This window comes from Cladophialophora carrionii (genome assembly GCF_000365165.1).
Source record: "Cladophialophora carrionii CBS 160.54 unplaced genomic scaffold supercont1.3, whole genome shotgun sequence".
Lineage (NCBI taxonomy): Eukaryota > Fungi > Ascomycota > Eurotiomycetes > Chaetothyriales > Herpotrichiellaceae > Cladophialophora > Cladophialophora carrionii.
In genome coordinates, this window is record NW_008481828.1 from 3,399,733 (window position 1) to 3,411,857 (window position 12,125).

General features: G+C 54.2%; 4 protein-coding genes across 4 annotated transcripts; 3 read left to right on the plus strand and 1 right to left on the minus strand.

Moving 5' to 3' along the window:
* Window positions 1-136: 136 nt before the first annotated feature.
* On the plus strand, window positions 137-844 carry G647_04640 (protein-L-isoaspartate O-methyltransferase; the record flags this gene model as incomplete). Its single annotated transcript, XM_008728979.1, has 1 exon — window positions 137-844. One exon carries the CDS (start codon window positions 137-139, stop codon window positions 842-844), a length of 708 nt encoding a protein of 235 aa, XP_008727201.1.
* Window positions 845-1,880: 1,036 nt separating this feature from the next.
* On the plus strand, window positions 1,881-5,327 carry G647_04641 (uncharacterized protein; the record flags this gene model as incomplete). The annotated part of the gene is made up of 1 exon (XM_008728980.1): window positions 1,881-5,327. The coding sequence occupies one exon, from the start codon at window positions 1,881-1,883 to the stop codon at window positions 5,325-5,327; it is 3,447 nt and encodes a 1,148-aa protein (XP_008727202.1).
* Window positions 5,328-5,686: 359 nt separating this feature from the next.
* G647_04642 (uncharacterized protein) lies at window positions 5,687-6,710 on the minus strand (the record flags this gene model as incomplete). Its single annotated transcript, XM_008728981.1, has 3 exons — window positions 5,687-5,744; window positions 5,808-6,610; window positions 6,666-6,710. The coding sequence occupies 3 exons, from the start codon at window positions 6,708-6,710 to the stop codon at window positions 5,687-5,689; spliced, it is 906 nt and encodes a 301-aa protein (XP_008727203.1).
* A 275-nt stretch (window positions 6,711-6,985) lies between these two features.
* On the plus strand, window positions 6,986-10,416 carry G647_04643 (uncharacterized protein; the record flags this gene model as incomplete). Its single annotated transcript, XM_008728982.1, has 2 exons — window positions 6,986-7,075; window positions 7,126-10,416. 2 exons carry the CDS (start codon window positions 6,986-6,988, stop codon window positions 10,414-10,416), a joined length of 3,381 nt encoding a protein of 1,126 aa, XP_008727204.1.
* Between the last annotated feature and the right edge of the window lie 1,709 nt (window positions 10,417-12,125).

The window sequence follows — 12,125 nt, forward strand, 5'->3', positions numbered from 1 at the left end:
CATGTCATTCCACTCCACTGCGAATCTGCTACTTTGGACAGGATTTATCGTCCTCTTCTCGCTCCTCCCATACCACTTCGATTTCTCTACTATTAAATCCTTCCTACCATACACGCTGCCTCCCCCATCCTCGACCATGGCGTGGCGCTGCTCCGGTCGCACCAACGCCGAACTGATCCAGAACCTATTCACCCAAGGCCTAATCCAAGCCCCGCGCGTCCGCGACGCCATGGCCGCCGTCGACCGCGCGCACTACTGTCCTTCCTCCCCCCACGCCGCGTATGAAGACTCGCCCCAGCCGATCGGGTTCGGCGCCACCATCTCTGCCCCACACATGCACGCCTCGGCCTGCGAATCGCTGCTGCCGTTCATGCCCGAGAATCAGGGCGCGAAGGTCCTAGATATAGGGTCCGGAAGCGGATACCTAACGCACGTGCTCGCGACGATCGTGTGCGGCGCTGACGGCTCCGGCGCGGGTAAGGTCGTGGGTATTGACCACATCAAAGGCCTGGTTGATATGTCGCGGGAGAACATGCAGCGCAGCAAGGAAGGACGGGCGCTGCTCGAGTCCGGCAAGGTCGAACTCGTGACGGGGGACGGCCGCAAGGGATATCCCGAGGGGGGACCTTATAATGCGATCCACGTCGGGGCGGCGGCCAAGGAAATGCACCAGAGTTTGATCGACCAGTTGGCCAGGCCCGGGCGGATGTTCATCCCGGTGGAGGACGAGGGTGGTTGGGGCAGCCAGTGGATCTGGGTGGTCGACAAGGATAAAGATGGAAAGGTGACGAGGAAGAAGGACATGGGAGTGAGGTATGTGCCGTTGACGGATGCCCCGACCTGACAATCACAGCGAATTATGGCGTGGTGGAGAGCGCTGTGGACCAGGTAAATCAACAGTACTTGGGGGATCTAAGGAGAGCAAACTCATGAGGTAACTCAAGTCAATGGGTTGACTGATGGAGGGACTCTCGACATAGTGCGGGAATCGGGCTTTTCTATCATCCAGTGATCACCACTATGTGAGTGCGGTGACGAGACTCGGGCCGCGTGTCAACGCCACACCACTCGCGCAGCGCGTACGCGGCAATACTCGTACCGCATTGAGGACAGATGTGACCCATCAACACATCAGAATGCAGAGGCTGAGATGTATAGCATAAGCAGAGGATATGAGACTGAACTCTAGTTGTATGGCACTGAAGGTCCTGGGATCCAGAGGCCAAGCACGGTTCTTTACTCCCGATGCTATGTATAATCCTGGATAGAGACGCACCGGATTCAAGTTGTGAGATCAGCGGCGCAAAAGGGGCGTCAAGATGCGAGGTTGCTTTTCTCATCGCGGTCTCTAAATAAAGTTGTTGATTTGGTTTGATAGCCCAAAGATTGTAGACTAGCTGGATTCTTTCAAGATCACTCTTGGAATCTCCACAGTCGCAGAATTAGGAGAAGGGTTTGAATGGCTCCAAGAAGTTGAACGCGGGAGAAAGAGACACCCAGGTTTGCGGGAAGGAGGAGCCAAAGATCTAAAAGGCAGATCTGTAGCTGGCATCGACTGAATGATCTCTCTTGTGTCTTCATACCTGGCCTCTTATATTTTAGGGTAACATGAAGCGGAGGAGGCTCGAATCGTCGCAGAGGTTGCAATCTGCAAGGTTACGATGACGTACTCATGCATCTTTAGCACCGACGAAACAATCTAATCTTATCTCTTAGCTTCAATAAAAGTTTTGGACGAAGACTTCGCCATATATTCATCAAACTCCTGTAGCGGCGCCATGCAGATTATTGAGCGGTGCTGTGATGGCTGAAATCGCATGAAGCTCGGAGGCTCACCAGTTGAGATCGACACCTCAGCATCAGCATAATTTGTTCGTGAGATGTCTATCATGAAATCGCAAGGAGGGAGGCGCTCGCCCAAGAGGCGGAAGCTGGAGCACGACTCCGAGTTTGCTGATACTTCCAGTGGCTCAAGTGATGCGGAAGCATCTAATGGCGGTGGCGACCGTACCGAATCCGGCCGTCAGATTGAACCGACTACGAAGAACCACGTCACAAGGATCCCTAAGTCAGGTCGGGTTACTGCGTCGAAGCCAACTGTTTTGCCCACCGGCGGCATTAACAAATCTGCCACCCTCTCCCTTCAGTTGTCCGACTTAGCTACGGAGATGACTCCGGACTACGAGAGGCTACGACCAAGATGGGCTCGGATTTCAGATCAGCTAGTGTCGTCGATGAAGGGCATACCTCAGCGTCCGCCTGTTACGGCCACTGAAGCATCAAAGTCATGCCGCAAGCAAGGCATCCAAGTTCCCTGGCCACAGCCCCAGCCAACGAAAGAGACAAATTACAAGTTCGAGTTTCTTCCTCCCAAGCATTTTGTGGTTTGGGGTGCATTGGCACAGGGGTGGAGTCTGAAGAACGAGAACGTAATAGACGTCACTGTCCTCATGCCTAATGCTGTTTTGCAAGAGAAAGACTACCTAAACCACAGAGCTTTGCACAAGGCCGCTTTTTACCTTGCTTGCATTGCCGATGCAATAAAGGGTCAGTCGGGGGCAGAGTTTGATATGTCTTTTGCATACATGCACGATGTCGATCTCCTGCCAATCCTCAAGCTCATTCCGAGGGACGCAAGTCTGTCGAAGTTCGCCTTCCGAATAGCAGTCGGTCTTGCACCGGGTTCAATACCTGTGACCAAGACTTTGCCCACGAGGAACTGTTTGCGGCAAACAGCACCCGGAGCTTCTACGGCTGAAGACCGGCCGACTCCCTTCTATAACAGCACTGTATGCTATGCAGCATCCCATTCGAACATTGACGAGCGTCTTCGCGGAACTCTGAAAATGAGTCCAGCTTTCGCCGAAGCCTGCCGGATAGGTCAGCTCTGGCTCCGCCAACGAAATTTCTCCAGTTCTGTTCATTCCGGCGGGTTCGGTTCCCTGGAGTGGGCTTGGATGTGCGCAATGCTACTGGAGAAGGGCGGCCACCAGGGCCATCCGCTGTTCTCTAAGCAGTACAGCAGTCTTCAATTATTCAAGGCGATGCTCCAAGTCCTGGCAGTTCGAGATCTGCAGAAGGATTCAATGCTTCTGTTGGGCGCCGCGAAGTTTGAGCTCCCCGATTCAGACGTCCCTGTTGTCTATGATGGAAGTACAGGTGTCAATATCCTGTACAAGATGAGCCCTTGGTCATACAAAGCTCTGCGCCACCATGCTCGGATATCTTTAGCTGCAGTCAACTCGAAAAGCCGGGACAGCTTCGACACAACTTTCATGCTGAATGTCGCGATACCGTTGTTGCAATTCGACGAAATCTACTCGGTACAAATATCTGCAAATCTGGTCACTACAGCTGCAGACGAGCGCCAACTCCTGCACAGACTACACAGTGCTCTCGTGAGAGGGCTCGGTGACAGGGTCAGCCTGATCGACTTCAAAATACCGCCACAGTCGAGCTGGGCCCTTAACGAGGCCTCTTCTCGCGGCAACGGAGACTACGACTTAGAGATTGGACTGCTTACCAACCCGGATACTATCTCCCGTCTTGTTGACCACGGGCCTTCAGCCGACGAGCAAGAGAAAGCAGCTGAATTCCGCAGATTTTGGGGTGAAAAGGCCGAACTTCGCCGGTTCAAGGATGGCAGTATTTCCGAGGCTCTCGTGTGGTCTCAGGGCGCTCCGGTGACCTTGCAGATCATTGCGTACCTTGCCATGCTGCATTTCAAACTACCACCCAGCTCTGTCAAAACAAAAAGGCCAAACCTGGAATCCACCATCCTGAAAGACGACGAACAATCAGCTCCAGTTGGTCCCAAGGACGCATTCCTACTCATCAACTCGACCTTCCAAACCCTAACGTCAACGCTCCACAATCTCGAAGGCCTCCCCTTGCCAATCCGCTCCATCTCACCCGCCTCCCCGGCTCTACGCTCGACCTCGACGCTGCATCCACTCCTCCCCTCAACCACAGCCCCCATCGATATCCTCATCCAGTTCGACTCCTCGACCCGCTGGCCCGACTCCCTCTCTGCGATTCAACACACCAAAATCGCCTTTTTGCTAAAACTCTCCGAGCTTCTTGCTGAAAGCAAAACGGAGCTCACCACCCGGGTCGGACTCGAAAACACCGATTCCGCTACAACAGGCCAGTCGAACATCTCCTTCCTGGACATCATTCACCCGGCCCCCGCTCCTGGTCTCTCTCCAATCTGTTTCCGTCTGCGCATCTACCATGACCGCGAAGCTCATCTCCTCCAAAATGCCCTGGCTGATGTATCCCTGCACGGCTCTACGCGGGACTCTCTTGCCCTCGCGCTGGCGGCGCACAAGAGAGATTTCGAAGCGAAGACGGTCCACACACTCGCGATGAAGAACCTAATCACGAAATTTCCACCATTATCCGTGACAGTGCGATTATTGAAACGATGGATCTCCTCACACCTTCTGTCTATGCATATCCCCGAGGAAGTCCTCGAGATCATCGCCGCATATTGTTTCCTGTACCCAGCGCCGTGGGAGGTTCCCGGTGCCGCAACGACGGCATTTCTGCGATGTCTTCACTTCTTGTCGTGCTGGGATTGGTCCTTCTCGCCACTGATTGTCGACTTGTCACTCTCTCAGGATGGCGTGGCGGACGCTCAAAGGGCGGAAATGGAAACGCGATTCCAAGCGTGGAGGAAGCTTGATCCCAATATGAATACCGTGGTGTGGTTCGTAGGGAGCAATCTTGACGCCACCGGCACGGGTTGGACGGGAAATGCATGTCCCCCAAGGGTTGTGGCAGGGCGAGTGACTGCGTTGGCGAAAGCCGCAATGAACATGATCGAGGGGAAGTGGTTGGAGGACGAGGCGTCGTGGAAGGGCCTGTTTGTCGGGGAATTGGCCGATTATGATTTCGTCATCCATCTGAAGAGTTCTGCGGTCACGGGTGGCAAGGCGAGGAAGAAGACTGGCAGGACGGCCAAGGACGGACCGGGCGCTGATGGAGAGTTCAAGAATCTGGAGATCGCCCAGTCCCTCGATGTCGATTCGATCGGACATAGTGCCGTGGAGCTGTACCTGCACGACTTGAACCACGCCTTTGGGTCGTCGGCGTTGTTCTTCTACGATAAGAATGGCGGGAGAGTGATTGCCGGATTGTGGAAGCCTAGTGTGCTTGGGCGGAAGGCGTGGCGGGTTAGACTTGGTTGGTCGAGTGTACCTCTGCCTGCGGAAGGGGATAATGAGGGGACCAAGGATATGTGCGTTTTCAACCGGGAAGCGGTCGTGGCCGAGATGGTCAAGTTGGGAGAGGGCTTGGTCAAGGAGGTCAAGCTGAAGGAGTGAAGAAAGTGCAAAGTGTCAGGTCGGTTAAATTGTTCTTGTTAAGGGTATATATCAGTACAGTGTCTGAATACCTCGAAATTCAGATCGTCTTTAGGCTGCTACGTGGGTGGTGGTGGTGTTCCCTCTTTTGCCCCTGGTGATATACCTATCAGAATGTTGCCTGAGGGACGTAGTCTCCACGATACAACGTATACCGTTTCCTTTCAATTGCTTCTTCCCATGTAGCACAATTTCCAGACGCTGCCCGGATATGTTCCTGCCTGAGTGCCAGACAGATGACTACCTTCCCGCAAGCTATGCGCCATACTATGGCGTCTGATCTGATGGTGTCTGCCCGAGCAGTCCAAGGCAATGGTCGCCTATATGTACTTCCTGTCGGGGTCCGCAAGGTCCAGTAGTTGCATAGTTTTCTCATACCTAGTGGGTAACCAAGTCAGTTCGTGTTTCGGTGGCTACAAGTTGCTGCGACGGCGGACTCACATCGTAAAGACAATACCACCGCTCAGTGTCAGACGGCCCAGTCGCGGTAATGCTCCAGACCAAAACGTTAGCAGACCTTCGTTCTTGTAGATCATCGCTGCACAGTGAAAGCTGTTCTTGTAGGTCTGTCTCGCTTCTAAGCTCTGCATGCGTGTCTTGACGGTATCGAGCGGCATGGTGCTGTACACTGTGACCACACCGGCCATTGCCCCCAGCGCAAAAGTGGTCAGCGAACCCAGCTTCTCACCAGGAGCAACGTAGCCTTCGGCAAATTGTTTGAGGCTCGTATAAGTGCTGAACCTGACCGCGCTGTTGGCTGCCTGTCGTGCCGTCGTGGGGATGAATCCTTGAAAGAAACCCCGGATGCCCTTTTCTCGCGCGATGACCGTGGACCCATGGATGAAGCCGCGCATTCTGGGACTCGGTCTTTTTCGGTCATCCACCAACTGGGTTTTTATTGATTCCGACGGCGTGACTGCCAGCAAGGATTCGGTGACGCCAGCGCCGAAGCCGGCGGCGACTGTGCGAGGGCCGGATATCTGTCCATTCTCGTCTGATAGGAGGTGTTTATATGTGTCGAAGGACATAAACCGCACGCCTGCCTTGACCGAGTTCCCCACTATGGCGGTCGTGCAACCGGTGTACCATTCTTTCGACGGGAAGGGTGGCCACGGCAGCTTCTTCGAGTCTGGTAAGCGGCGGTTCAATTGCGACCGTGTTTTCAGGAGGTCGAAGGGATATGTAATGGAGATTTCAACTGCTCCAGCTGTTGAGCCGGCTATGATCGAACGGAGGGCACTGGGCTGTCACAAATCAGTCTGTGCGGCAGCCTGGAATTGGAGCGCGCAGCCTGCATACCTTGGGCTTGGACTTGTCTCCATTATTGCCTGAGCCCGAGGCCATAGTTTAAGCTGAGCTGCTTGAGTCTTGACACTGCGGTTGGTTGGTGTATTGTACTTTTAGTTCAGCATTGAAATTCCCATGCGACATCGGCACCCAATGGGGCAATGAGGTCACCCGCCGGAACTTGCCCGCCAACGAGCAACGCAACGCGTCAGGACGCGCTCAGGTTGCCTTCCGGTCTGCCAAATGTCCCCAGGCTATGATCTCCGCCACTGACAATCTCGCCTGGACGCTCTTTACTCGAATCTCTCTTTGAGAGTGTGTGACGGAAGGTCATGTCGAGACCCCGCAAACGGTCAGCGCCCGCGGACGGCGACGATCAGACTGAGGATAGTCCAGAGTCATCGCCTCCCCGCCGCGCCTCAGTGAGTTCTCCTCGATCGTCGCCCACAGCCCGTACTCACGATTGCCGCAGAACAAGAGGAGACGCACGAGCGACGAGTCCTCCGTACCCCAGGACACTTTCAGCGACCAAGATGGCCGTGGAAGCACCCCACCGTCTGATATCGACTCGAATAGCAATGACGAGGAGGAGGACGAAGAGATACTCATGCACATGACCCAGGCCTTGGAGGCACGAAAGGAGCGCGGAGAACTTATCAACGAACCTGCCGAGTACGGAATCCTGGAAGAGGTCCAAGTCGTCAATTTTATGTGCCATAAAGGCTTTGCGTTTAAACTGGGCCCGTTAATCAACTTCATCTGCGGCAAGAATGGGAGCGGGAAGAGTGCCATACTGACTGCCATCATCCTGTGCCTGGGAGGGAAAGCGTCTGCAACCAACAGAGGGGCTCGCCTGCAGAATTTCATCAAGGAAGGAGAAGACCATGCCACCATCGTCTGCAAAATCAAGAATCAGGGCGAGAATGCCTACATGCCCGAACTCTACGGGGCGACCATTCAGGTCGAACGCCACATCCAACGCAATGGCAGCAGCGGCTTCAAGCTCAAGTCTGAGAAAGGCCGTTTGATTTCGACCCGAAAGTCCGACCTCGAGGAGATCTGCGACCACATGATGTTGCAAATTGAGAATCCCTTGGCCGTCCTCTCCCAAGACCAGGCTCGCCAATTTCTTTCAGGCTCGAGTCCCACCGAGAAATACAAATTCTTCATGAAGGGTGTCCAGCTTGAACAACTCGACCAGGACTACAGGCTTATCGAAGAGCAGCTCGACAACATCAGTGCCAGAATCCGCGAAAGAGAACCGGATCTCAAGGTGCTCAAGGACAGGCATGAACGAGCAGCAACGAAGTTGGCCATAGCCGAAAAGCATGAGGGCATGCGAGCCAAGTTGCGCGAGCAAACCCGGCAGCTCACCTGGGCCCAAGTTGCGGCCAAGGAGGATATTCGCGACGAGTATCTCGAAGAGATCCGGAAAACAGATGACAGGATAGCCGCCGCTCAGGCCAAGGCCGAGGAGCTCGACGCCGTCTTTCAGCAATCCGATGGAGCTCTATCTGTGGCAAAGGAGGCATACGAAGCTGCAAAGGCAGAAGTTGACCGCCTCAACGCTGAAAAAGCTGAAGACAAAGCGCAATATGCGGAAATCAAGAAGAGCTGCCTGGAGGCCCAAGCCGAGCAGCGACAAATCGGTCTACACGTCAAGACGGCTGAGGAGACCATCGCAAAGAGGAAGGAGGCCATCGGCCAGGAGGAGCACAGACTGGCAGAGCTCGATGGAGGTGGTGCCGCCCGTCGCATTGCTGAACGCGATCTCGCAGAAGATGCAGTCATGACCCTGAAACAAAAGCAGCGCGAGCATTTGGAGCAGAGACAATCCTGCGTGGACGACGTTGCTCGGATGCAAAAGCTGCTGGATGACAGCACCCAGGCCAAGAAGCAGGAGGACGCCAGAGTCGCCGAGCTGGAAAACCTGATCAAATCTCTCAAGGAAAACCGCGATTCACAAGATTTGGCTCTACACAAGAACATGAGGGTCTTGCTACAAGCAATACAGCAGGAAATGGGTTTTCAGGAACGGCCTGTAGGTCCGATCGCAAAACATGTCAGACTGCTGAAGCCGGAGTGGTCTGCGATACTGGAAACAGTTTTTGGTAAGGCGCTTGCTGGTTTCATTGTTACCAGCAAGCGAGACGAGACTCTACTGAGCAGCATCATGCGACGAAACGGGTGCGGCGATCTACCCATCTTTATCACCAACCACTCGCCCCTAGATGTCGAGTCACATCTGCCAGATGCTCGGTACCAGACAATTTTGAGTGCGTTGGAAATCGACCACGAGCTGGTCAAGAAGCAGCTCATTATCGCCAATCAAATCGAACAGTCCATTCTAATTCCTGACGTATTTGAAGCCACACAGATACTCCGCAATGGTGGCACACCCTTACCGCGCGTTCGACGATGCTACTGCCTAGGTCAAAAGGTCAAGGAAAAGGGTTTCATGCTGTCTTACCGCGGCGGGACAGTGGCCCAAGATCCGACACATGGTTGGACAAAAGCTCCCAGGATGAAGACCGACGTCGGAGAGAACATTCGTTTACAGGAACGGACCCTCGAGGAACGCAAGACTGAGCGTCTCCGCGCAGAGCAGGAATTCAGCAGCGCACGCAATCGCCATCTGAAGGCGAAGCAGGCCCTCAAAGCTCATGATAACCACACGGCGGAGCTTCGCGTACAAGTGCAGAAAGCGGAAGACAGGGTCGAGCAACTGGAAGATGCTATCAAGGAGGATCATTCCGAAAGTGGAAAGCTCGAGCAGCTGCGTCAAGAATTACAAAAGGCCGAGGATGAATTAAAAGTCCACGAGAACTCCTTTGAAGACTCGGTGAATGAACTCGACGAGCTGAAAAAGAAGCTTCGGGTGGCGCACGACAAATGCGGCGAAGTCGACGGGCGGATCCAAGCAGCGAATGGAGTCGCTGAGAAGGCGAAAGAAGCAGCTCAAGCTGCCAGCCGGAAACGGGAGTATGACCTGTACGAAAAGAACAATGCTTTTGCCGTCATTGAGGAGGGTCAGAACGACCGCGGCTCGCTAGAACGGAGGTTACAGGAGATCGAGGAACATGTTGCTAGTTTCACAGAGCAAGCCCGGGCGGTGTGTGAACGAGTCAATCTCCCGGAAGGAGACACGTATGAGAGCCTGAAGAAGAAGCACGAAAAGCTGAGGGCAGAATATGAGAAGTGGAAGAAGCAAGTTGGCGACCCGGCGGAGTTAGCTGCGGAAGCTTCCAAGTGCTCCAAGGCATTCCGGAAAGCTGAGGACGACATGAAGACTCTCGAATCATTACAAGAACAACTCCGCAGGACGCTCACGAACAGAAAGATGCGGTGGGAACGGTTCCGGCAACACATCACCGCTCGGTCAAGGGCAGGCTTCATAATGAAGCTGAGCGAAAGAGGCTTTCGAGGCAAATTGCACGTGGACCACGTGAAGAAAGTCATGGACATTGCGGTCGAACCCGACATCACCAGACGAAGCGGAGAAGGCCGAAATGCAAAGACTCTTTCCGGAGGCGAGAAGTCATTCTCGCAGATCTGTCTCTTGCTGTCGATCTGGGAGGCAATGGGTGTTCCCATTCGCTGCCTCGACGAGTTCGACGTGTTCATGGATGCGGTCAACAGGAACACCAGCGTCAAGTTGCTGATTGATGGGGCAAGACACAGCACGAGCGGGCAGTTCATTCTGATCAGTCCTGGCACGCAATCCGACATCCCCATCGCCGACGATGTCAACAGAGTCGAGTAAGTTGAACCACGTGTCGCTTGTTTCGTATGTATTCTGACTTGGCTACAGATGTGCACCCCCCAAAAGAGGTCAGACGACGCTTCAATTTGGTCCGGGCTAAAGATCGTCTGGACGACCGTCATTGTAGATCGAATATGGAATGCCGTATGTGCAAGTTGTGTGAAGAGAGGTTTCTTGCGTGCTGGACATGACGTCTCTTTCTCTCCTGTTTTCACATGCATTTTCCTGTCGACGTCGGTGCTGTTGACGTTCCACAGATAGCGAGGCATGTCGGGCCGTGCTTCGATCAGCACTTTCAACAACGATCTCAACTGAGCCATCGTAACGTGGTCGATGGCCTAATGGGCAGCCACCATCAAATCGGCAGGATCCATGCCCAATACGATATGAATTGCGCCGCTGGGTTTGCTCTGCATGAGACACAGACGCAGTTGTACATATGCAATGGCCGTTGTGCAGGTCGCATCGTCACTCGCAGCTCGTGGCCGAGACTTGTCGGCTTCTTCCTGATCCTGTGTAACAACGTGCCCTTCACCGAATCGTATCGACTCAGATGCCGCAAAACTTTTCCTGAGCAGGTTGGGAGTCTAGATAACTAGCAGCGGCCGCCCAGCGTGAGGAGTACAGGCATGGCCTGCAGTGGCTTTTGTCTGAGCATCAACACAAGCTGTGCCACTTTCTTCCGCGCGAGTTTCGTTCCTTGCATGCGGCAACCATGCTGGCTGTTCTGTTGGGGAAAGCCATCGCTCATTGAGCATATGCAAAGCGCCTGCGATGGCTATATATCTGGACGGCACGGCTGCGGAGCCCGTGCTCATCCTCACAAAGACACCTCGGTTTCTGTCCTAGCAAGACCGACGGAGAAGGTCTCAAGACACCCAAAATTATAGGCCACCGTTTGACGGTCACATCGACTGCCACGATGCGAATCCATCACAGCGGCTTCGTGGAGACTCACATCCCATGTCCGCAGCCAGCCCATGGGGATTGCCAGCGAGAGGCGAGTGGAGGGCTCTCCTGCAGCGGAAGCGTTCCGTCAGAGACCTGCACCACATATGGCAGTTCGAGTGTCCTCAAGACCAGAAACTGCGGCTGCGTTCTACCATGCGTGAGAGGAAGGTGAGAGGAGGCGTGCGGCTTTGGCTTGCACTACTGTGTTATTATGATAGCTGACCTTTACACCCAGTTGTCCATGCAAGGGTGCCAGTGGGCCCGGCCGTTGTCCGCCAAGTTGTTCTTGTCTCTGCAACTAGGACGTGTGGGTTGGTGGCAATGTTGGGGTGCTCACGAGTGAATTAATCATGGCTCAAGATATGGGAATTTGGCGGAGGGTGTGAGATGTAGTTCTCATGAGGAGATATCTGCGGCAGCAATTGGCCTTCACGCAGCCGGAAATGCATCACTGGGCGCACAATCGTCATCAAGTACTGTGTTCAATGGTCGTGGTGATGGAACGGCAGAATCAGCCTTCACCCAGCGCGCAATGCATCACTAGGCGCATTATCGAGCGGCCTCTACACATTGCCTAAAGCGGCTAGAGCGTGTTTGGGGCTGGGCACGCTGGTCTTGGCAGCCTCAGAGGCGCAAGCGCATTGCTGCAGCCACATGGCAAGCCAGACTTAAAAGCCTGCCAACTTGATTCCTACTTTACCACGGACTCGATTCTTAAGCGGCAACCTCACTCTCGCCCTCTGATCTGAACTCCTTGA